This window comes from Mobula hypostoma, chromosome 1, assembly GCF_963921235.1.
Source record: "Mobula hypostoma chromosome 1, sMobHyp1.1, whole genome shotgun sequence".
NCBI lineage: Eukaryota > Metazoa > Chordata > Chondrichthyes > Myliobatiformes > Myliobatidae > Mobula > Mobula hypostoma.
This window is the reverse complement of record NC_086097.1, coordinates 203,341,178-203,364,111: the sequence shown is the minus strand read 5'-3', so window position 1 is coordinate 203,364,111 and position 22,934 is coordinate 203,341,178. Positions and strand designations below refer to the sequence as shown.

Sequence of the window (22,934 nt, the reverse complement as noted above, 5' to 3'; positions counted from 1 at the left end):
AAAAGTTTCCATCTAATAATCTGTTCCACTACCATTATTACTGTACTCTTCTTCAGCTATTGTCACAAATCAAATTAGCATGCAATCCCATTGTCTTTTCTGACCACAAATTCAAATTCCAAACCTATGTAATCTCCCTCACAATTATCTCCAACTTTACCCTGCATAACCCAATACTCTCCTATACTGCTTTTCAGCCGAAACTTCATCGCCTCTAATTATTGTAAATCTCTTCCAGCTAATCTCCCATACTCTAAAAAACATCAGTTCATTCAAAACTCTGTCTACAACATATGTTCTAAGTCCTATGTACCCAAAATCTATTTATTGACTCATAGCCCTCCAGTGCCTCAATTTTAAAAATTCCCTTGTGTTAAAATACTTTTTGTTCTCTCTACTATCACAAATTGAAATCATTACCATGTGAGAATAAAATGCTATTGAAGTCAGCAGTGAGAGCAGCAATAACAGATAAGCATGCATTTGGAATAAGAATGAGAGCTGGCAGATTTCCCAGTGTGCTTGACAGAAGAGAACAATAGAGAAGGCTTCCCATCACTCAGTTGATCAGACAGGTGGCCTGCTCTTCATATACTGTGAAGCTCCAAAGTTAAAACACGTGAAGTCAATGAGCATGTTTGCTGCTCATGGACCCAGGTCCTAATTCATATTCTCTACTTGGCTCAAAATATCTTCAGAGACACTTCATCCCACCCAGACATTTCAGCTTCTTCAAGGCTGTCATCACCAAGTAACATGAGGTTCAGTGATATGACTTATAGCTAAACTTAAGAGCATGGACTGGCATCTCCATGGAGTTCAACATCATGTCCCTTCTCAATTTGCTCACCACATGATCCTTCTAAGTATTCACAACAGATCTCTGCCACATCTCTCACATTGCCCCTCACTGCTGCATCAGAAATATCGCTCCTACTCTATGCTCAAATAGAAAATAATTGTTAACATAAATAAGAGGAATAGTTAACATCACTAGTCGCACATACACATAGCCGTGGACTCAAACACTAGAGATTCTGCAGGTGCTAGAAATCAAGAGCAGCACACACGAAATGGTTAGCAGCACACACGAAATGCTGGAGAAACCAGCATCCTGCCTGACCTGCTGAGTTCCTCCAACATTTTGTGTGTGCAGCCTTGGACTCACCCTTACACCCATGGAGTCTCCTTAAATAAGCTGTAATTTTTGATAGACAGGACAAGTCTCCAGTTTCTCAATATGCAGATCATTGTGGATTACAACAAAAAAATCCTGATGGTGAATGCCATGTTTCTGGGTTGCACATATGACTTCTTCATCCAGTAGATACAAGAGGGGTGGAATCTTCCTTCTACTTCCCATGCTGCTTACACAGGTGCACTTTTCAACCACAATAGAGGTTGTGGGAGAATTTATTATTGCCTGCTGCATGCTGCACAACTTTGCCAATCAAAGATACCAGCTACTAGCAGAGGGAAAGCAATAAAATGTAAGGATCTGAGTTGAAATCATGGGAACAGCAGGAGGAGGAGGAGGATAATGGTGAAGACTCCTGTTTACAGTTACTGATATATAGGTTTGCTAAGTAAATGACCTGACTTGGTCCAATCAAGCAGAGTCCACTGCCAAGAAGGCCCACCAGCGCCTTTACTTCCTGAGAAAACTAAAGAAATTTGGCCTGTCCCCTAAAACCCTCACTAATTTTTATAGATGCGCCATAGAAAGCATTCTTCTAGGGTGCACCACAACCTGGTATGGAAGTTGTCCTGTCCAAGACTGGAAGAAGCTGCAGAAGATCATGAACACAGTCCAGCACATCACACAAACCAATCTTCCGTCCTTGGACTCACTTTACACCGCACGCTGTCGGAGCAGTGCTGCCAGAATAATCAAGGACACGACCCGCCCAGCCAACACACTTTTCGTCCCTCTTCCCTCCGGGAGAAGGCTCAGGAGCTTGAAGACTCATACGGCCAGATTTAGGAACAGCTTCTTTCCAACTGTGATAAGACTGCTGAACGGATCCTGACCCGGATCTGGGCCGAAACCTCCAAATATCTGGACCTGCCTCTCGGTTTTTTTTTTGCACTACCTTACTTTCCCTTTTCTATTTTCTATTAATGATTTATAATTTAAATTTTTACTATTTACTATCAATTTGTAATCCAGGGAGCGAAGCGCAGAATCAAATATCGCTGTGATGACTGTACGCTCTAGTATCAATTGTTTGGCGACAATAAAGTAAAGTATGCCCGCAGAAAAAGAATCCCAGGGCTGTATGTGGTGGGATGTATGTACTCTGGTAATAAATTTTACTTTGAACTTTGAAGACTATTAGGGCATGTCCTTGCTCGGTATCCACAGCTTCATGCCCAGCTAAGTTGAGAGGGCAAACAATGGCGACATGAATTTAAGATATTCTCCAATAAATAGAAGATATTCATAAGAAGCCTGCAAATTAGAATTCCCCAATACAAACCAAGTGATTGACTCCATACTTGATTCGTAGCACCAATAATTAGCTGGGAGAGCCTAGAGGTTGTATAATAGCCCCTCAGATCCAGCTTTGCAAGACCATCTGTACTGAGTGTGAATGAATGGAATTAATTAATCTCTGCCTCGATTACCTTAAAGGATTTTTATAACATCTTTCTATTTCCTAATGAATGGCATCTCACTTACCGAACTCAGATATCTGCATTTTTTTAAATAATGATCACCACGTGCAGATCAATTGGGCATATTTTGTGAGATCATTAAGCTTCTTTCCTCATTGCATTGTGCAGGGCTTCTCACTCTTGGTGGAGAGGTCTGTAGCTATCTGTAATAGGGTCCTTCTATGGTGGCCATGGGGAGTTTCTAAGCCCTACTGGTGCATTGGGCTTCCCTCACACCATGTATCTAGTTGACCAGGACTTGCATGTCTCTTTAAGTATTTGTGGCAGCAGTCGTCTCTCCCCTGCAATTTTTGCTTTCTCTTCTGCAGGCCAACTGAATGTTGTAACAAAGTTATTAATGAAAAATGTAGCTTTAAGAGATGAAAGCTATGCATTAAAGTGTTGGGTGGTGTGCAAAATTGTATGTTGGGAAACACACAGCTCTCACATTAGCTCCTGTTTCTTGGTACAAGCTACTCTGATATCATTACCAACTAGGCAGAAGCAGCATCAGGTTGAATATTATTGGCATATGTCATGAAATTTTTTGACATTTTTTTGTGGAGGTATCCAATTAGGTATTCACATCAAACAATTCCACGTTTCAATGCATCAAAAATACTGTAGATGCATTCCAATTTCTTGTCACCCTCTTAAGCACCACGTACAATATTTGTAGAAAAATACTGCTTTGCAAAATTTGGAATTTAGCAAAACTGTAGATGGGGATTTGACAAAATCTAGTGTGGCTTGTTAAATATAATAGTCATTAAAATATTGGACTCAAAATACTTCAAAGTCTAAGATAAACCAGAAAATATTCATTGAGCTGTCACACGCACATTTTATGACTGCATACAATGTTCTAAACAGTGTATTAGAGTAATTTATCAAAAATAATACCCCACCATCCAAGCCTTGCTCTCTTCTTGCTGCTGCCATTAGGAAGGAGGTACAGGAGCCACAGGACCCAAACCACCAGGTTCAGGAGCAGTTATTATCTCTCAACCATCGGGCTCTTGATCCAGAGGGGATAACTTCAATCAACTTCACTTGCCCCACCACTGAATTGTTCCCACACCCTATGGACTCACTTTCAAGGACCCTTCATCTCGTGTTCTCCATATTTATTGCTTATTTATTATTATTATTTATCTTATTTTCTTCCTTTTTGCTTTTGCACAATTTGCTATCTTTTATACATAGGTTGGTTGTCTGTGCTGTTGAGTGAGGTCTTTCATTTATTTTATTGTGTTTCTTGTATTTACTTCAAATGTTCGCAGCAAAATGAACCTGAAGGGTTGTACATGGTGACTATGTAATTTGATAATAAATTTACTTTGAACCTGGTTTGAACATATACATAAATTTATAAATTGTTCATCAGAAATTAAAATGTTGAATTGTATTTGTTCTTTATGCAGGATATCCTAGTTAATGCTTATAATGGGTTCCAGCCTAAGGGCAGCTTAGTTCTTAAATTTATTCCATTCATTTCAGCTTCTTGTTCAAAGTGTACAATATCGGTGGAAATGCTCAATTTCCTTTAGTATCTTAAAAGTTTTAGTTTAGTATACAAAATATAACCAAGAAGTCACAATGGCTTTTAGTACATAGGTTTCTTTGAACAGAATAAAAACTTAACTTAAAAATCTGCAGTTGCTTGGAGTGAGCACAAAAAAGATTTTCAAGATTCAAGATTGTTTTATGTCATTTCCAGTACACAAGTATAAAGGACATTGGAATAATTGTTACGCTGGATCCGATGCAGCACAAAAAAACACAATAGCAATGTAAAAAGCACAATAAATATAAAAACATAAGATAGCTTATATACATAGACTGATCGTATGTCCATAAAGTGATGCCAGACACTGGAGTGCCTGTGCAGAGGTGACTCTAACAGGGTGGGTTACTGTGTGGAGGTGTTGATCAGCATTACTGCTTGGGGAAAGTAACTGTCTTTGAGTCTGGTGGTCCTGACAGGAGAGGGACAAGCAGACCATGGGCAAACTAGGTGGGATTCTTCATAATGTTACCGGCCCTTTTCTGGCATCTTTCTGTATACATGTCCCTAATGGTGGGTAGGCTGGTCCCAGTGATGCTTTGGCCAGTTTTGACTACTCATTCTCCACTGCAATGCAGTTTCCATACCGTGCAGTGATACAGCATCTTAGGACGCTCTCTAATGTGCACCTGAAAAAGGGACGTGAGAATAGATGTGCATAGTCCAATTCTGTTCAACCTCCTCAGAGAGGTGAGCTTTCCTGACTGTGTAGAATGTGCTCTGGTACCATGAGTGACTGTGCGAGCTGTGTTCTCCCAGGAGGAGTTTGAAACTGCTAGCAGTTTCCACTGCTGATCCACTGATGTAAAGCGGGATGAGAGTGGTACAAGTTCTCGTGAAGTTGATAACTGTCTCCTTGTCTTGTTGACATTGAGGAAGAGATTATTTGCCTGGCACCAGGGCTCGAGCTCTCCCACCTTCTGTCTGTAGACTGCTTCATTGTTGTAGGTAATGAGCCCCACCACTGCTGTGTCATCAACGAACTTAACAATGTGGTTACGCAGGTGTGTGGCCGTGCAGTCATGGGTGAGCAGAGAGTACAGCAGTGGGTTCAGCACACAGCCCTGGGAGGCACCATGTTGACGATGTTGGGGAGGGAAGAGCAGTTGCATCCTGACTGTCTGGGGTCTGTGCTTAGGAAGTCCAACACCCAGTTGCACAGTGGTGTATTTAGGCTGAGGAGCAGGAGTTGGTTCACTAAGGTCTGTAGGACAATAGTGTTGAGTGGCGAACTGAAATCCAGAAACAGTATTCTGATACAAGTATCCATGCTTTCTACATGTGTCAGGGCCATGTGCATGACAGATGCTGTGACATCTGTCTTAGAGCCATTCTGTCCGTAAGCACACTGGTGAGTGTCCAATAGGGCAGGAATGGAGTTTCTGATATTACTAGCTGTTCAAAGCACTTCATGATGGAGGGTTATGGTCCAGGTGCAGGTCAATAGAACTAGTCAGATGAACGGTTTGGCACAAACCTGATGGGCCAAAGGGCCTGTTTCTATGCCATAGTTTTCTATGACCCTATAACTCTAAGTATACCCAATGCTTCCACAACTGTCTGTGGCAATGAATTCCACAGATTCACGACATTTTGGCTTAAGAAATTCTTCACCTCTACTCTAAAGGTACATTCTTCTATTCTGAGTTTGTGCCCTCTGATCCCAGACTCTCCCACTATAGGAAACATCCTCTCCACTCCACTCTACCTAGGCATTTCAATATTTGACAGGTTTCAATGAGATTACCCCCTCATTCTTCTAAACTCCAGTCTAGTTAACTCTGAACTCTAAGTCTAGTTAACATAATGACAATTAGTACAGTTTTACAAATTACCAAATGATTGCACTTTCTGAAATAAAAGGTTACTTTGATTGTTCTCCTCTTTATAAAAAGCAATGGAATTAATGGAACAGCCTGATGATGAGTAAACAACATCAGTTGGGAGCTGTCAGACCCACTCCATGTCTATCATTACCTTTGTTTCCCAGTGAGCTGCAGTTGGTGGAATCTATTTTTAAAACAAAAGCTCTGGTGCCTTTTATTTTCATAAGGGAAGTCAATCTGAGAATTGTTTAGTTTCTGAACTAACATTGTTGACCTCGTCCATTTACCTATACATTTATCCAAGTGGAACTGGAGTTCTGAGTCAGAACCATGAGTGAAGGACACACCTGCTTCCTGAAACTACATCTCCTCTGAAAACCTAAAAGTCAGTATTGGCTTCTGACTTGTATCTTGGAAAATTGCAATGAGGGTGATAAAAATTGTGCAGAAAAGTGGGCTCTATGACCAATCCAAAACACCATAATTGTTGTTTGAAAAACCAGCATCTGCTGAGACATTTAAATCAGAATAGAATAAATACTGTGTTAATCACATTGACAATCATAGCTGTACTGCTTCCTGTGGTGGGGGGGGGGGGAATATGTTGTTTTCCTGTGCTACAGTTACCACCAAAATAACACTGCCAACTACCAAATGCATAATCACTTTGGACCTGGACTGGAGAGGAGTTAACAATAATATAAACACCATTGTTGCATTGTTATTTTTTTCAAGCTTCTAATCATTCAACATCCACCAGGACACAAATATTCCAATATCCTAAAACTTTGGAAATCCTGACACCTAGTGGTATCACTGAATATATCATCGCAAACTTTTCAGTAATATTACAGAAATAGTGTATAAGATAATCTAGATAATATAAAGCCAGCTGGAAAATGAGCAGTAAGTGAAATTGGTGGGAAGAACAGAAAGGTCTTAAATTGTAAAAGTGTGGAACTGATAAATGTGGGGTAAAAAGGTGCTCTTGATTTACTGGTTCATGAAATCCAAAAGTAAACTTGCAAATTCAACTCCAAGTTAGGAATGTTGTGTTGTTTATTGTAAAGAATTGGAGTACTAAGTAAGGAAGTCAACTGAGACCACACAAGCAGTACCATATGCAGCTCAAGTTTGCATGCACCTAAGGTTTTAGCACACCCTACAGGATAGTCACTACCGATCACCAGGGTAACAAAGACATGATAGGACCAGAGCAAGGAAGTATTTGGAAAATTAATCTTAGTGGAAGTGTGTCAAGCTATTGCCTACAGTTTGTTTTTCCTTCCTTCTGCAATGTCCGGTCTTCAACATATTTTTTTTAAACAAACAGTTGCCATTTGCCTTGTCTTTCCATGACAATTTCAGCTGCTTAATTAGCTCCTAATTGCAGTTTACAGTGAACAATGCCAGTAAAATAATCTATGCGGCAGGCAATGCCATCAATGATGGGATAATTAAAATCAGAGATGTGCAAGGAGCCAGGAAGGGATGAGTGCAGATACCTTGGCTGCAAAGCTGGAGAAGGTGACAGAAACAAAAAAGGGGAAGGCGTGAAGAGATTTAAAGCAAGGATAAGATTTAAAACCAAGAGCTTCTTAACCAGAACATCTGTCTCCTTATAAAATCACAAACATCCACTCTGCATCAATCTCTAAGCTTAATTAATATCCCACGAAAAATAAACACTAACACACACAGCAACACACACATAATGCTGGAGGAACTCAGCAGGTCAGGCAGCATCTATGGAAATCAATGAACAGTCAACCCTTCAGGGTGAGACTCTTCTTCAGGACTGGGAGTGGTTTAAACTAATATAGCATGGGGATGGGAACCAGTATGATAGAGCTGAGGATGAGCCAGCAGATTTACAAGAAGATGATGGGTGTAACATGAATGTAAGGAAGGACAAGCCAATGATTGGGTACAAATGCAGACAGAGCAAAGAGATAAATTGTACCACAGAGGCAAAATTCAAAAGGGTGAAGAATGCAGGACTGAAGGTGCTGTATTTAAATATGCGTAGCATTCAAAATAAGGTGGACGAACTCATGGCGCAATTAGAGATTGATCAGTATGATGTTGTGGGCATCGCTGAGTCACGGCTGAAAGAAAGCCATACTTGGGAGAATACCATCAAAGGATATACTTTGTATCGAAAGGAAAGGCAGGAAGGCAAAGGCGGTGGTGTAGATCTGTTGGTGAGAGATGGAATTACATCTTTAGAAAGAGGTGATATAATGTCAAAAAATGTTGAATCTTTGTGGGCGGAGTTAAAATAAAAGCCATTATGGGCCTCCAAGTAGTAGCCAGGATGTGGTGTTGAGATTGCAAAGGGATCTGGAAAAGGCATGTAATAAGGGTAATGACACCATTGTAATGGGGGATTTCAATATGCAAGGGGATTGGGAAAATCAGGTTGGTGGCAAATCACAAGAGAGGGTATTTGTTGAATGCCTATGAGATGGCTTCTTAGAGCAGCTTGTGCTTGAACCTTCTCAAGGAAAGGCTATCTTAGCTTGGGTGTTGTGTAATAACCTAGATCTTATTAAGGAACTTAATGGAAAGGAACACTTAGGAGACAGTGGTGATGATAATATGATTGAATTCATACTGCAACTTGAGAGGGAGAAGCACAAGTCAGATGTATCAGTATCACAATGGAATAAAGGGGACTACAGAGGCATGAGAGAAGAGCTTGCCCAGGTGGATTGGAGGAGGATACTGGCGGGGATGACAGCAGAGCAGAGATTGCCAAAGTTTCTTTCAATAGTTCACAAGGTGCAGAATAGATATGTCCCACAGAGAAAGTAGTTCTCAAATGGCAGGGGTAGGCAACCGTGGCTGACAAAGGAAGTTAAACGCTGCATAAAAGCCAAGGAAAGGGCATACAAGGTAGCAGAAGTGAGAAGGAAGTTGCATGATTGGGGCGCTTTTAAAATCCAACAAAAGGCAACTAAAAAAACAATAAGAAGGGAAAAGATGAAATATGAGGACAAACTAGCTAATCATAGAAAGTAGGATACCAAAAGTTTTTTCAATTATATGAAGAGTAAAAGGGAGGTGAGAGTTGATATTGCACAATGGTAAATGATGCTGATGAGGTAGTAATGGGGGACAAAGAAATGGCAGATGAGCTTAATGGGTACTTTGCATCAGTCTTCACTGTGGAAGAGTAGCAGTGTGCCAGAGGTCTGCAAGTGTCAGAGGTCCGTGAGTGAGTGCCATTACTGTTACAAAGGAAAAAGTTCTAAGCAAACTGAAAAGTCTTAAGGTGAGTAAGGTGAGAAGGACTACATCCCAGAGTCCTGAGAGTGGTTGCTGAAGAGATGAAGGATCTTTCAAGAATCACTTGATTTTGGCATAGTTGCGGAGGACTGTAAGATTGCAAGTGTCACTCTACTCTTTAAGAAGGGAGGAAAGCAAAAGAAAGGAAATTATAGGCCAGTTAGCCTAATCTCAGAGGTTGGGAAAGTGTTGGAGTCTATTATTAAGAATGAGGTTTCGGGGTACTTGGAGACTAATAATAAAATATGTCCAAGTCAGCATGGTTTCTGTAAAGGGAGATCTTATCTGACAAATCAGAGTTCTTTGAGGATGTAACAAGCAGGGTGGACAAAGGAAAGGCAGTGTATATCATTTACTTGGATTTTCAAAAGACATTTGATAAGGTGTCACACATGAGGCTGCTTAACAAGATAAAATCCTATGGCATTACAGGAAAGATACTGCCTTGGATAGAGGAATGGCTGACATGCAGGAGACAGCAAGTGGGAATAAAGGGGGCCTTTTCGGTTGGCTGCCAGTGACTAGTATTGGGACCACTAGTTTTCATATTGTTTGTCAATGACTTGGATAATGGAATTGATGACTTTATGGCAAAGTTTGTGGATGATATGAAGATAGATGGAGGGGTAGGTAGTACTGAGGAAGCAATGTGATTGCAGCGGGGCTCAGTCAAATTGGAAGAATGGGCAAAAAAGTGGCAGGTGGTATATATTTTTGGGAAATGTATGATAATGCATTTTGGTAAAAGGAACATTAGCGTGTACTATTATCTAAATGGGGAGAAGGTTCAAACATCAGAGGTGCAGAGAAACTTAGAAGTCCTTGTGCAAGACTCCCAGAAGGTTAATTTATAGGTTGAGTCTGTGGTAAAGGCGGCAAATGAATATTGGCATTTCTTTCAAGGAGAATAGAATATAAAAGCAAGGAGATACTGCTGAGGCTTTATTAGACACTAGTTGCACTAGTTAAGTTGCACTTGGAGTATTGTCAACAGTTTTGGGCCCCATTTCTCAGAAATAATGTGTTGTCATTGGAAAGAGTCTGGAGGAGGGTCACAAGGATAATTCCGGGAATGAAGGGGTTAACATATGAGGAGTGATTAACAGCTTTGGGCCTGAACTCACTGGAATTTAGAAGAATGCAGGGGAACCTCATTGAAACCTACTGAATGTTGAAAGGACTAGATGGTGGCGGTATCCAGAACTCAAGGGCGCAGCCTCAAAATTGAGGGGCAACCTTTTAGAACAGAGGTAAGGAGGTATTTTATTTTTAAGTCAGAGAGTAGTGAATCTGTGGAATTCTATGTCACAGACTCCAGTGGAGGCCAAGTCCGTGGGTATATTTAAGGCAGGAGTTGATAGTTTCCTGATCAGTCAGGGCATCAAAGGATATGGCGAGAGGGCAGGTGTATGGGGTTGAGTGGGATCTGGGATCAGCCATGATGGAATGGCAGAGCACACTTGATGGGCTGAATGGCCTGATTCATGCTCCTATGTCTTATGGCCTTATGGTTTTATGGACTGGAAAGGAAGGAGGAAGATGCCAGGATAAAAAGGTGGGGGAGGAGACGGAGAATTGCTAGAAGGTGATAGGTGAAGCCAGGTGAGTAGGAAAAATAAAGGACTGGAGAGGAAGGAACCTGATAGGAGAGGAGAATGGACCATAAGAGAAGAAGAGGACCTGGGGGACATGATAGGCAGATGGAAAGAGGTAAGAAGCCAGAGTAGGGAACAGAAGAGGAGGGGGGGAGGGAATTTTCTTACCAGAAGGAGAAATCAATATACATGCAATCAGGTTGGAGACTACCCAGATGAAATATAAGGTTTTGCTACTCCATCCTGAGGGTGATCTTATCTTGGTGTATGTCAGAATGGGCATGGGAATGGGAATTGGAATTGGAATTAAATTGCTTGGCCACCGGGAAGTTCCGCTTTTGGTAGATGGCGCAGAGGTACCCAACCAAGCTGTGCCCTCGTTTATGATGGGACTCACCAACATAGAGAAGGCCACATCGGTAGCACCAGACACAATAGACACACCCAGCAGATTCACAGGTGAATTGTTACCCCACCTGGAAGGAGTATTTTAGACCCCAAATGGAGGTGAGAGAGGAGGTGAATGGGCAGGTGTCGCACTTTTGCTGCTTGCAGGGATAAGTGCCAGGAGGGAGATTAGTGGGGAGGGACAAATGGAGAAGGAAATCACAGATGGAGTGATCCCTGCAGAAAGCGGAGAGGTGGGGGGAGGTACAGATTATGTTTGGTGGCGGAAGTTGCCAAGGAAGATGTGTTGGATGTGGAGGTTCATTGGGTGGTAGATAAGGGCAAGAGGAACTCTATCACTGTTAAGGCAGTCTGAAGATGGAGTGAGTGTGGATATTCAAGAAAAGGTGGAGATGCAGATGAGGCAGCACATAGACATGTCTTGTCTACACATACACGTAACCGTGGAAGGAAAAAGACATTGATATATTGACAAGTTGTAACACATTCATTGACATACATCTCTTTTTCTTTTAGGAGAAACTAACATGTAATATTTTGGAAGTTACTTGTACGTAGCTCATGGACTATATGATCTAAAGGAAAGAATGCTGTCAACTGAGGTTTGAAACCACAAAGATTTTGGCCTGCAAAAACAACGAGCTGATTGGAAGCTGATATCTAATCCTTTATCTTGCTGCCCACTTTCTCATCATTCTTTTCTTTAACTACCTGGTCTGAGTCAGAATTGATCAGCAGGATGATACAGGTGGAGAAATGGGTACCGCTATTGATAGACAAAACAAAGTAGTCACACTACTCTTGTTGGAGTTATTCATTTATATGGCTCAACCGTAACTTGCCACATCTTCCAAAGTCTAAATGTTGGCAAGGCCTTGATGAATGCATACAGAGTTCCCCTTCAAAGGAACAGAGTCCTCATTTGACCAGTAAGGTGGTATGTGTCCCGACAGCACATTCAGAGAGAAATAATCATCTTTACCTGCTCCATCACTCCTCCACCTCCTCCTCCTACAGCACAGCAGATGGGGAATATACCGCCATGGCCAACCTATCAAGTGCACAGCAAAGAAAGACTACCTCTGAAGTTTAATGCCAGACTATCGTAGCATAGACAGACATCTATCTTAATCTCTCTAATATCTCTACTTGTCTCCTGATATCTCCCCTTCCCTCCCATTGCATGTCTATCATCAGCAATTACAGCAGCCCACACAGAGCGAAGAGATTTAGAGAATAGTCCTTGTCCCCAAACCCTACCCATTGGACGAAATATGATGTGTGGAGCAGAATGCTTCAAAGTAAATAAAACAAATGTATGTCGACCATGAAAATTCTTTAACAATCATCGAACAAAGTTCTTGGAACAAATTAGAGTCAAACTGTATACCTGTGAAGTCACATGTAAACAGTCTACTACTCTCTCAAGCTTCAGGAAGCTGCTTTCTGGGAACAGTCGTGTGCCCAGATTAACTACCATCTGCGTGCTCAGGCAGCGTTCACAAGATATCGATGCCCAGATTACCTACCGTCTGCGTGCTCAGGCAGCGTTCACAAGGTATCGATGAATCCGATTCTCCTTGAGCAGAGAGCATTCGCAGCATCACATTAAAAAAGTGGACTGTAAACTTTAAAACATGACCAATACCAAAGCTCAGCCACATCCACTTAATCTATAGGCTGAGAAGTTCAGGACTAATGTTGCCTTTGCTACCATGGTCTGAGAGAAGCAGACACAGCCGTGAAGCTGAGCTCCAGCTGCAGCAGATGGACTTTCCCTGTGAAAGTCTTAGTCTACAGACACAATGCTCTGGTTTCAAGCAGAGATGAGGTTGTTACTCTCAGAATCCTCATGGGGGATCAGCCAAACACTTTCTGACTCACTACTTTTAGTTGCCTTTGACAAGGATAATCCATGAAACTGCTCCTCACATTCCGAGTAACATTGTAGCTGGACCATTACATAACGAAAAACAAACTTCACCTCTGCATTTAGTAAAAGTCACCCAAAAACCTCAATTTTTATTTAAACACAATGAGCTCTTTACACCTATAACATCACGCCCAATTAACTGTACCTTTAAACAGTTAAGATAATGCCTGAATAAGAATTCTTGCTATTCAGACATGACTCTCCATCCGGGGTTCACACGGTGTGTCCATTGCATTAATGTTACTCTGAGGTTGATGTTACAACGTCCTATCCTGATTAATCCTGAAGACCAGCTAACAATCAATGCTCCGCACAACTGTGACCATAGAGTTGAAAAGGTAGTGCTAGTCAATTGCATTTCTAGGCCATTATGCCTAAAAAATATTTGTTATAAAAAAATTCTTACCATGATGGCAGTGAGGGATATTGTCAGTCTTGAAACTCCACAGAAGTATGAGGCAGCTCCAATTACTGCAAAAAGACCAGGATCTATCCAGGCTCCATATTGGTCAGATTGGACACCAAATATCGACACCATGATCAAGCCGACTATTCTGCCATATAAGGCTCCTGTGTACCTAATGGAGAAGACGGTCAGTTGCACAGCACCACGAACGCTATTATAATTGGAGGAAAATTCTGTCAAGTCTATCAAAATTGAAATGCGTTACACTCTCTGGTTACATTGTACAGAAGGTATTCAAATAAAATATAATACGAACAAGAACAGAACTAAACAACTCCTTATTTCCCATGTGAAATTTAAGTTTTGATAAACAAGCAAGAGGGATCAAATATTAAACAAAATTCTCCAAAGGAAAGACACCAAAATGGACTGTTCACGAGTCACTTTGGCAGAGTTTGAGAATATGCATGATCTTCTATCCCCTGTGGTCATATTGAAGACCTATTCCATGGAAGTAGGGGTGACTTTAGTTTTCCTCTCCTGGTATCGACCACTATTGGTGAAGGCCTTTTACAAGTTAAATCAAGCCAAAGGAGAAATGCAGTAAGAAGCTTAAATATTTCCTTCCAGATTCTATCACATAGAGAAAGATATCCTTCATGCAAAGGTGGGATGAATCAGATTGCACAATCAACATTACTTTAACATCAACTCTATCAACTTGGATTTATGCAACATCTCAACTACTTCATGGGAATGATACCAAACAGAACTTGATTACGAATTAGTAGAGCAGGTCTATGCTCAGAGCTGCAGGGTTTAAGGAATTAAAGAGGATGATTTAGGAACAATTTCAGAGTCCCTCTTTGCACCTGCAGGCACTAATGAGATTATTAAAATCAGAGATGTGCAAAAAGTGAGGAATGTATGAGCAAAGCTGGAAAAGGTTACAGAAATGGAGAAGGAGAAAGCCATAAAGGGATTTAAAGCAAGGAGCATCAAGATTTAAAATCGAGAGCTTCTTATCTAGATGCTGCAGCAATGAACATTGGAAAGGACAGTAACTAGAATACAGGGATCAGTTGAAGGTGATGGAGAGCTGAAGATGACAGACGGTAAGATTTGCAGCTTGGAGACTACCTGCATAAAGAAAGCTTCAGACTGGTCTGTCAGACTCTTTGAAAGGCTTACAGCCATAAAATGTTATCTTACAGCATCGGTATGACAAGTCCACATGCCATAGCAGTACCAGCTGTCCAACAAGAAAACAAGTAGTAAATAACGAGGGCTGTGAAGAGGGCAGCAAATCCAAATTCTTTGTGTGTTCCTCTTCTGAAGAGATAAATAATCCCATTCTTTCCATTTTCAACCAAAAGTGCAGCAGCTGAAGATAGATACAACAGTTTAGGAAGCCAAACATAAAATACTGCAGATGCCGAATATCTGAAATAAAGGCACAAACTGCTGGAAATATTCAGCATGTTAAACGGCACCTATGGAACGAAGAAGAGTTAGTGTTTCAGGTTGATGACCTTTCATCCAATGTGATTTATAACCTATGTTTGAGTATTTGTTTAAAATTGAGTTGTAGGAGCCATGCATCTGTTCTCTATCTGCACTGTATTCTGTGTTGCATATCTATTATGTGTGTTATTGTAATTAGTCACATGAATGGAGATATGGTAAAAGCAAATCAGCAGACAGGAAAGCTCTTCAAGATTACACTTTTTCTCAGAAGCTGATGTAACGCAATGGGAGATTTTCAGTATATGCAAGATCTGGAAAGGCCTATTAATACATTGATTGTTGTAAAGAAGTTGCCTTATATGCTTAAGGATAAATGGAGATGTTTTGTCTGTGAGCAACTAGATAAATCACAACCATGAGATTACTGTCAGTGACATTGTCGATTTTACTAAAAGGCAAGTAAGGATTGCAAAACACCCAGTATTTAGGAGTATACAGGATGCTTCATCACCAATGTAAACACAACTAAGTCACAAAGTTGTTCTAAAGCTATAGGAAGCACCTTTGTCACTACTGAGGCTACTGTGAAAAGTGAAGTCAAAACTGAGCCTGGAGCAGATAAAGGTGGAATCTCATGTGGATGGGGTGGTGAAGAAAGCTTTTGGTATGCTGGCCTTTATAAATCAGAGCATTGAGTATAGGAGTTGGGATGTAATGTTGAAATTGTACAAGGCATTGGTGAGGCCAAATTTGGAGTATTGTGTACAGTTTTGGTCACTGAATTATAGGAAAGATATTAACACAATAGAGAGAGTACAGAGAAGATTTACTAGAATGTTACCTGGGTTTCATCACTTAAGTTACAGAGAAAGGTGAATAAGTCGGGCCTTTATTCTTCGGAACATAGAAGATTGAGGGGGGACTTGATAGAGGTATTTTAAATTATGAGGGGGATAGACAGAGTTGATGTGGATAGGCTTTTTCCATTGAGAGTGGGGGAGATTCAAACAAGAGGACATGAGTTGAGAGTTAAAGGGCAAAAGGTTAGGGGTAACATGAGGGGGAACTTCTTTACTCAGAGAGTGGTAGCTGTGTGGAACGAGCTTCCAGCAGAAGTGGTTGGGGCAGGTTCAATGTTGTTGTTTAAAGTTAAATTGGACAGCCATATGGACAAGAAAGGAATCGAGGGTTATGGGCTGAGTGCCGGTCGGTGGGACTAGGTGAGAGTAAGAGTTCGGCACGGACTAGAAGGACCGAGATGGCCTGTTTCCATGCTGCAATTGTTATATGGTTATATGGTTAAAAGGGTGCAGATTCGAAACAAGCCATGAAGGGATCAAACGCAACAGCGAGTAATGTCCTGGTATCTGATGGCCTTATGGGGGCTGGTGATCATGATTGTAAGCTTCCTATAATTCCAGTTCAAGGGAAGTCTAAGAAGAGTAACAAGACAGTGGTTACTTATTCTTTCCAAGATCAAGGAAGTACAGAGCACCTTGCGAACAAGCTCAACCTGGCAAGAAAACGAACACACATTCTCTTATGCACCATGGGTCAAGAGAGGGTTGAGAGTAGCTATGTCGATTCAGGATTAGAAATGACTGGCTTGGGTATTGAAAACTACTATGAACTGTCTAATATCTATACACAGGAACATATGCTTGTCCACAAAGAGAACATTCCTCATCAGAGAGATCTGCAGGAATGGTCTCACCTGAAGCCTGTTCATTTGCTGGAAATTGATTCAGATATTGAGTTGCTGATGGAGTGAAGCACTGGAACAATTGCAAGTGATTCACAGTGTTAACGATGGGCCCTATACAATCAGAACAATGTTGGACTGGACTGTTAATGGACCACTGAAAGGAGACTGTGGTGGTGGGAGAGATTATGCTCAGCCTGAGCTGACAAGTAATAGGATTTCAGTTTTGAACTTGGATGCGCTTTGGCAGCAGCAATTCGGAGCAGATTTCCCCAAATGTAGTCTAGATGAACAACTTGGTTTTTGTCAAGAGAAGATCACAATCCGGGATAGACAGTTTCCTGGAAAGAGGACATTTGTGTGAATGTTAAGATTTCATGTCTCCTGTGTTTTGGTAGTATGTGGTTGTAATTATTATAGTTCAATAATTAGGGGGCCAGAATAGAGGAGCCACACATCTGTTTTCTATCTGCATTGTATTCTATGTTGCAAGTTTATTATGTGTATTATTGTAACTAGTCATGTACGTGGGAGCATGGCAAAGGCAAAGGGAATAAGTTACGGATTTGTGCTGTGTTCTGAGCAGTTTGGAGCTGGGAACCGATGGATGTCATATCTTCCGTTGACTGCTTAGATACACTTAATTACGCTTCAGTTTCATCACTTCAGGATTGTATGTTTTGCTAGTTGCTAACAAAGGATCAAATACAATTCGTCAACTTTTGGAACGTCATTACCGGAATGATTGGAGGGCGCATCACACTAAGATAACAATCCGTGGTGGTTGCCAGCAGTTGGCAGTTAGAATTGGCCTCTACATGAGTCATGGATGTGATGAAGGGAAATGCTAGTCGATGTCTGTGTAACAATTTACAAACAGCACAGAGGTAAGTGATTTGAATTATTTATTTGTGATATAAATCAAGACATTACAAGAATTCTTTTTCTTTTTTCAATAATATTGTATTCCTGTGAAAGAGCTAGTATTAGTTTAATGAGCAGGCTTGTGCTTTGTTATTAGCAGCTGTTCTGAAGGGAGGGGCCACTCCTCCATCCTCTGCTGTTCAAATTATCTTTGACGCTTTCTTTTGCGCATTGCACTGTGAAAGCAAGTGACATGCCAGAGGTTAGATGCCAGAATATGGCTCTTCTCCTTCTGCTGCTGGTGTCCTGGGTGGCTCCAGAAAGGCCAGATCCATTCTGTGCTGAGCCCCTTAGCATCGACTTGCATGGGCAGCAAACACATTATTTGTAAAGTGTCAACAAGCTTCAGAAAAATGAGAGATTTATACAAGTTAGTTTGTTTATTTCTTCTATATTTCACATATATTTATGTTTCAAATTAACAGAAATGTAATGCGTTTTGCTCTAAATTTTTTTCCAATGTTTTTATTATTATTACTTCAACTGTTTTTAAATGTCAGAATAATCTGAGACATTTAGAAAATTGAATAAAGCCTGTGACAGTGGAGGATAGTTAAAACTAAATCAGTGTAGTGCTGGGATCTGGGCTCTCAGGGATCCACTATTTGAGGTCTCATCACCACTTGCAGTCACTCTGCCTCCTTGCAGGGTGTGGATGCCTCTAGAATGGTCCAGTCAGTTTCAGCTACCGGATTAGCAAGAGGTCCAAGAGGAGGTGATCAAACCCAGTGCTACCTATTGCTCCTCAGAATGGGCAGAACTCCCTAATTACAGCACTGCAGTGACAGTCTGAGTTTTACAATATTAGAAACTGTGGGGAAAACAAAAAAGGTGAACCAGGAGTGCCTAAAATTATCAAAAACAACTGAAAAGAGATAAAGATATTGAATAGGAAATGACAACAAGTGTAAAACAATGAGCAGAACAAAAATGTTGATTGTTTCATAAGTAATGTATACACCATTTGCTTTTGTGGCTATATATATTTTTAATTATTGTCTTTTTATAATTCCAGCATCAAGTATAAAATTTATAATGTAGCTAAGAGGATTTTAAAGAAAGAAATGGCAGTATTATATTCAAGAACATCCATTCTCAGCTCATGACCTGTAGATTGTTATACATCCATCCATTGCAACGTTAAATGGCTTCTGAACTGAAAAGCCAAATACTTTCAGCTAATATCTTTGTCAACAACTCTATAATCAAGTTCACCCAACACTAAGACATGATACAGAACTTAAATACAGTAACAATATCAAAAACATATTTATTGGATAAGGGCCTGTAGCAAGCCATGCTACAATCAGAATCTCAACTCCTGACCCCACCTCTCCCATCAAACAGCTCTTTGCATTTTACATGTCTTGACAGGAGTGCAATAATCACCACTTAAAACAACACTGCTCCTGCCACTAAACTGAACTTTGATATCCTGCAATATTCTGGGAGGGTTTAATCTAGGTTTACCTTGGTTGTAACTAAAATTTGAATGTTGAATGCCATCAGGTCCAATCCATGTTGTTCCTTCAGGACAGTTATAGAGGTAGAAAGGCTCTGTCTTACTCAGGAGGTGAGTGACTTTTGTTGAGCTGTTATGATAAAGTGACCTGGTAAATTGTAAGAGAAAAAAAAATCAACTTTGTCTCTCACTAACAAGATATAAAAGTAATGAGGAAATTACAGCCCCTTGTAACGCTAGTGATTTCTGTCTTATATTATTAAATCTGCTTGTCCACAATTCTTATCATCATTTAGAAAGAAATCATCTATTTGTCCTGTCAACAATGCGTATTAATGTGAATCAATATTCAGTTAAGAATCAAACGGTGCGTCTCTAAGTTGCTCCTGAGGAAGCAGCGAGGGCAGGAGGGACTTGGGTTAAGATATATAGCGGCAGAGCACATACAGAATGCTGGAGGAACAGGTCAGATAGTATCCTCAGAGGGAAATAAACAGTTGATCTTTCAGGTTTTCCAATGAACATAGTTTCAGCTTTTTCTTTTGAATAAAAATGTCCTTATCAGGGGTACATATTGGCTCAGAGTATAATTTGCTAACCAGAAAGGTCAGGCCATGGGTTTAAATTCCTAGTGGACACTGAGTTAACTGTCTGAACACCAAAATTGCTTGCAACAAGCTAGAAGAGGAAAGGCAGAGTGTCTATCAATATCATTCCCGAACAACAAGAAAATGTAGTTATTTAGACCTTTGGGGAAATTGTATAGAATTGTACAGAATTCAAAGCTGAATCCCCATTAACCTGATTACTGGAATTCCAGGTAATTAAGTTCTGATGAAGGATTATTCACCTTCTATTTCTCTCCACAAAGACGCTGCATGGCCTGCTGTGTTTATTCCCCACCATTTTTTTCTTTTTTGGCTTTTATCTTTAGCTAAAGGCTGAATTTAATTTATTCAACCAGTCCGTACTGATAGGCCAACTTTATACAAAGACCCTAACCATATGTCTGAACAATTGCCGGCACTGCACTGCTGCCGCTAAACCAAAAAAAATCACGACTTATGCCAATGACAATAAACCTGTTTCTGATTCCGCTCTAAACAAAATCAAACTCAATTATGATGACTCGTACAGGTAGGTCTGTGAGTACAGTATTCGTTGTCAAATCGCACACGTGAATAAGGAGAAACTTGGATCTCGTGAAATTGCAACGCATTGACCAATAGAAAATCTCGAGAATGCAGGAAGGGAGGGTAGGATATCAAAAAGGAAAGAAGCGTGTCTCACCCGTTTTCCGGTGCGTAGTGCCAGTAGGGAGTGAACGGGGTGCACGGGAAGAGGGCAGGCACGTAGACTGTGGCTGTAATTGTGAATACCTGTTCACAAAAACATTAATCTTTAGGAATAATTTATCTCACCTCGCTATTCGAGATTTAAAATAAAACATGTATATAAATAATGGACGTTTTATTCAAAAATATTTTAACGAATTTTGTTTAAAAGTAGTTAAAATTCCAGCCGATCTGTTCCCCAATAAAAAATCTTCCAATTATTTCAAGAGTTAGATAAAATAAGTCGCTTGCGATCTTTTATGATTTTGTCAAGCCTGACTGCAGTTTTAAGACCACAGGTTTTTCTTGGTTATTCCACGTCTCGAGCAAACGTGAAACAAGAATTGCTGCGACTACTGGACATGAGAGTGTTAACTCTGTGATACGGACCCAATTCAGCCACGTAGCTTTCAGTAAAGATATGATGGACACCGTGTGTTAAAACTTTGTTTTATGATGGGGTACGATGGGCTGTTGGAGGCGTATAAAATATTATACAATCAGTAAAATAAACGGTAGTAAGGTTTGGTTATTTTTAACTGACAAAAACATACAAAAAAACCCACGAGACCCACTTGGGAAAAAAATCACAATTATACCTCTATATTGCTAATAAATGCCACAGTACAGAATTTGTACTTTCAGTAATTTTGCTTCGGGTAAGCGGCACACAGCGCTTACAGACATCAAAGCAAATTCGCTGTTTTTTCAAAGGCACTGGCCAGCATTAATAGTGTCATGGGACGATGGTAAATGTCCGTAAGTTAATTCGAGCATTGTTTCAGTAAATCTTTCTTGGGTATTGGAAAATAGCGAGTAAACAAGCATACCTTATTAAATAAAATTTGACAGACTACATTTTCTTTCTGTGGATTTCACACAGACGGAGATACTCCAGGATTTTCTGCATTAAGCAATATTGCCACAAACCAGAGAGCCGCGGGGTGCAGGGCAGGTTATAAGTTCATTTCAAAATATTCCACGTATATTCCATCAATCTATATTACAAGATTTTAAAGCTTTGTAAACATACACAAGCAACTATTCTCTTCCAGTGCCCTTGGACAGGATATACCATTTTCTCATGGCAAATTACATGAATTTACAGTCCAATAATACAAAGGTAATTATGGAAGTTATCATTTAAGAGCCAGTTTTAATGAAATATAACAGTTCAGTCAAAAACTGTGTGAAATCCAATTGAAAGGCATAAGTAAACACATTAGAGAGAAATCAATAACAAAATTACCTACATTCAACTGTATAATACAATAAAAACTTACCAAAATCAGGATTGCCTCCAAGAGCTTGCTTATCTTTCCGATTAATGGATGCTTAATTAAGTTATAGAATTTTATCCGAAATTGGTTGACTCTTATGTTCATTGAGATAAACAATGCTCCCAGCAGACCTCCTATTATTCCCAGGATAATGGTTGGAATGAAGATCAAAATGTTCATGTCCAGCAAATATTTCACCTAGATGTAGGCGTCATGAAAGAGAATAGCTGGTAAATACCAATACTAACTTAACTTAAACAACAGGAATTCTGCAGATGCTGGAAATTCAAGCAACACACATAAAAGTTGCTGGTGAATGCAAGGGTCCTGATGAAGGGTCTCGGCCTGAAACGTCGACTGCACCTCTTCCTAGAGATGCTGCCTGGCCTGCTGTGTTCACCAGCAACTTTTATGTGTGTTGCACTAATTTAACTTAAGAAGCTTTATCTCTTTAAAGAATGACAGTACCAAAACAGATTTCAGGAAAATATTGGTAAAGGAAATCTGCATCTTAACAATGCAGAGGATGGAATTTACTAAAACCCTGGTCAATGCTGAGTTAAGAGTTTGCAGAGGATTACGTGGGTGATCCACGCCACTTAAAATCTGTTCTTCAAAAGGCACCAGAAATTGCTTTAACACTGTTTAAAGTGGCCACCATGTTACAGTATCTGATTTTCAACAGAATTTGTCTTTTATTTACCACTCAAGTTTCTAATTACTAACACCTCCTCCCATAACCACCCACCCAAAAGCCTTTCTGGCTACCTGTCGCTAGCTTCTGGCCTAACTGCTTTCCTGATACCTAATTCATCCAGCTGAGCCAATTACATGCTGCTGACAAATCATGCCCCTGGAAGTCATGACCACCTTTTCCCATCACTCCTGATGCCCTGAACTCACCCCTAATATCCTAATAATCCCATTCTGGGTCTTCCTCCGCAAACACTACCTCCATCCCTTTATCAGCTTGGCACAATTTATAACATTATGTCTTTTCCATCAATAAATATGTAGGAAAGGCCTTTGAGCACATTTACCCAGACTGGTCTATTGCATAAAACACTCTCTGCCTCATTCT

At 40.4% G+C, this 22,934-nt stretch overlaps 1 protein-coding gene across 1 annotated transcript in view; it reads right to left on the bottom strand.

The window, feature by feature from the left end:
• LOC134342966 (chloride channel protein C-like) overlaps positions 1-22,934 on the bottom strand; it is a 90,802-nt gene that overhangs the window by 49,222 nt on the left and 18,646 nt on the right. Inside the window, exons 8-12 of the mRNA XM_063041718.1 lie at positions 21,857-22,051; positions 20,530-20,618; positions 19,248-19,387; positions 14,897-15,068; positions 13,685-13,856 (exon numbers count right to left, since the gene is read on the bottom strand). Coding sequence (XP_062897788.1) covers positions 13,685-13,856; positions 14,897-15,068; positions 19,248-19,387; positions 20,530-20,618; positions 21,857-22,051 — 768 coding nt within the window. The remainder of the gene's footprint in view (positions 1-13,684; positions 13,857-14,896; positions 15,069-19,247; positions 19,388-20,529; positions 20,619-21,856; positions 22,052-22,934) is intronic.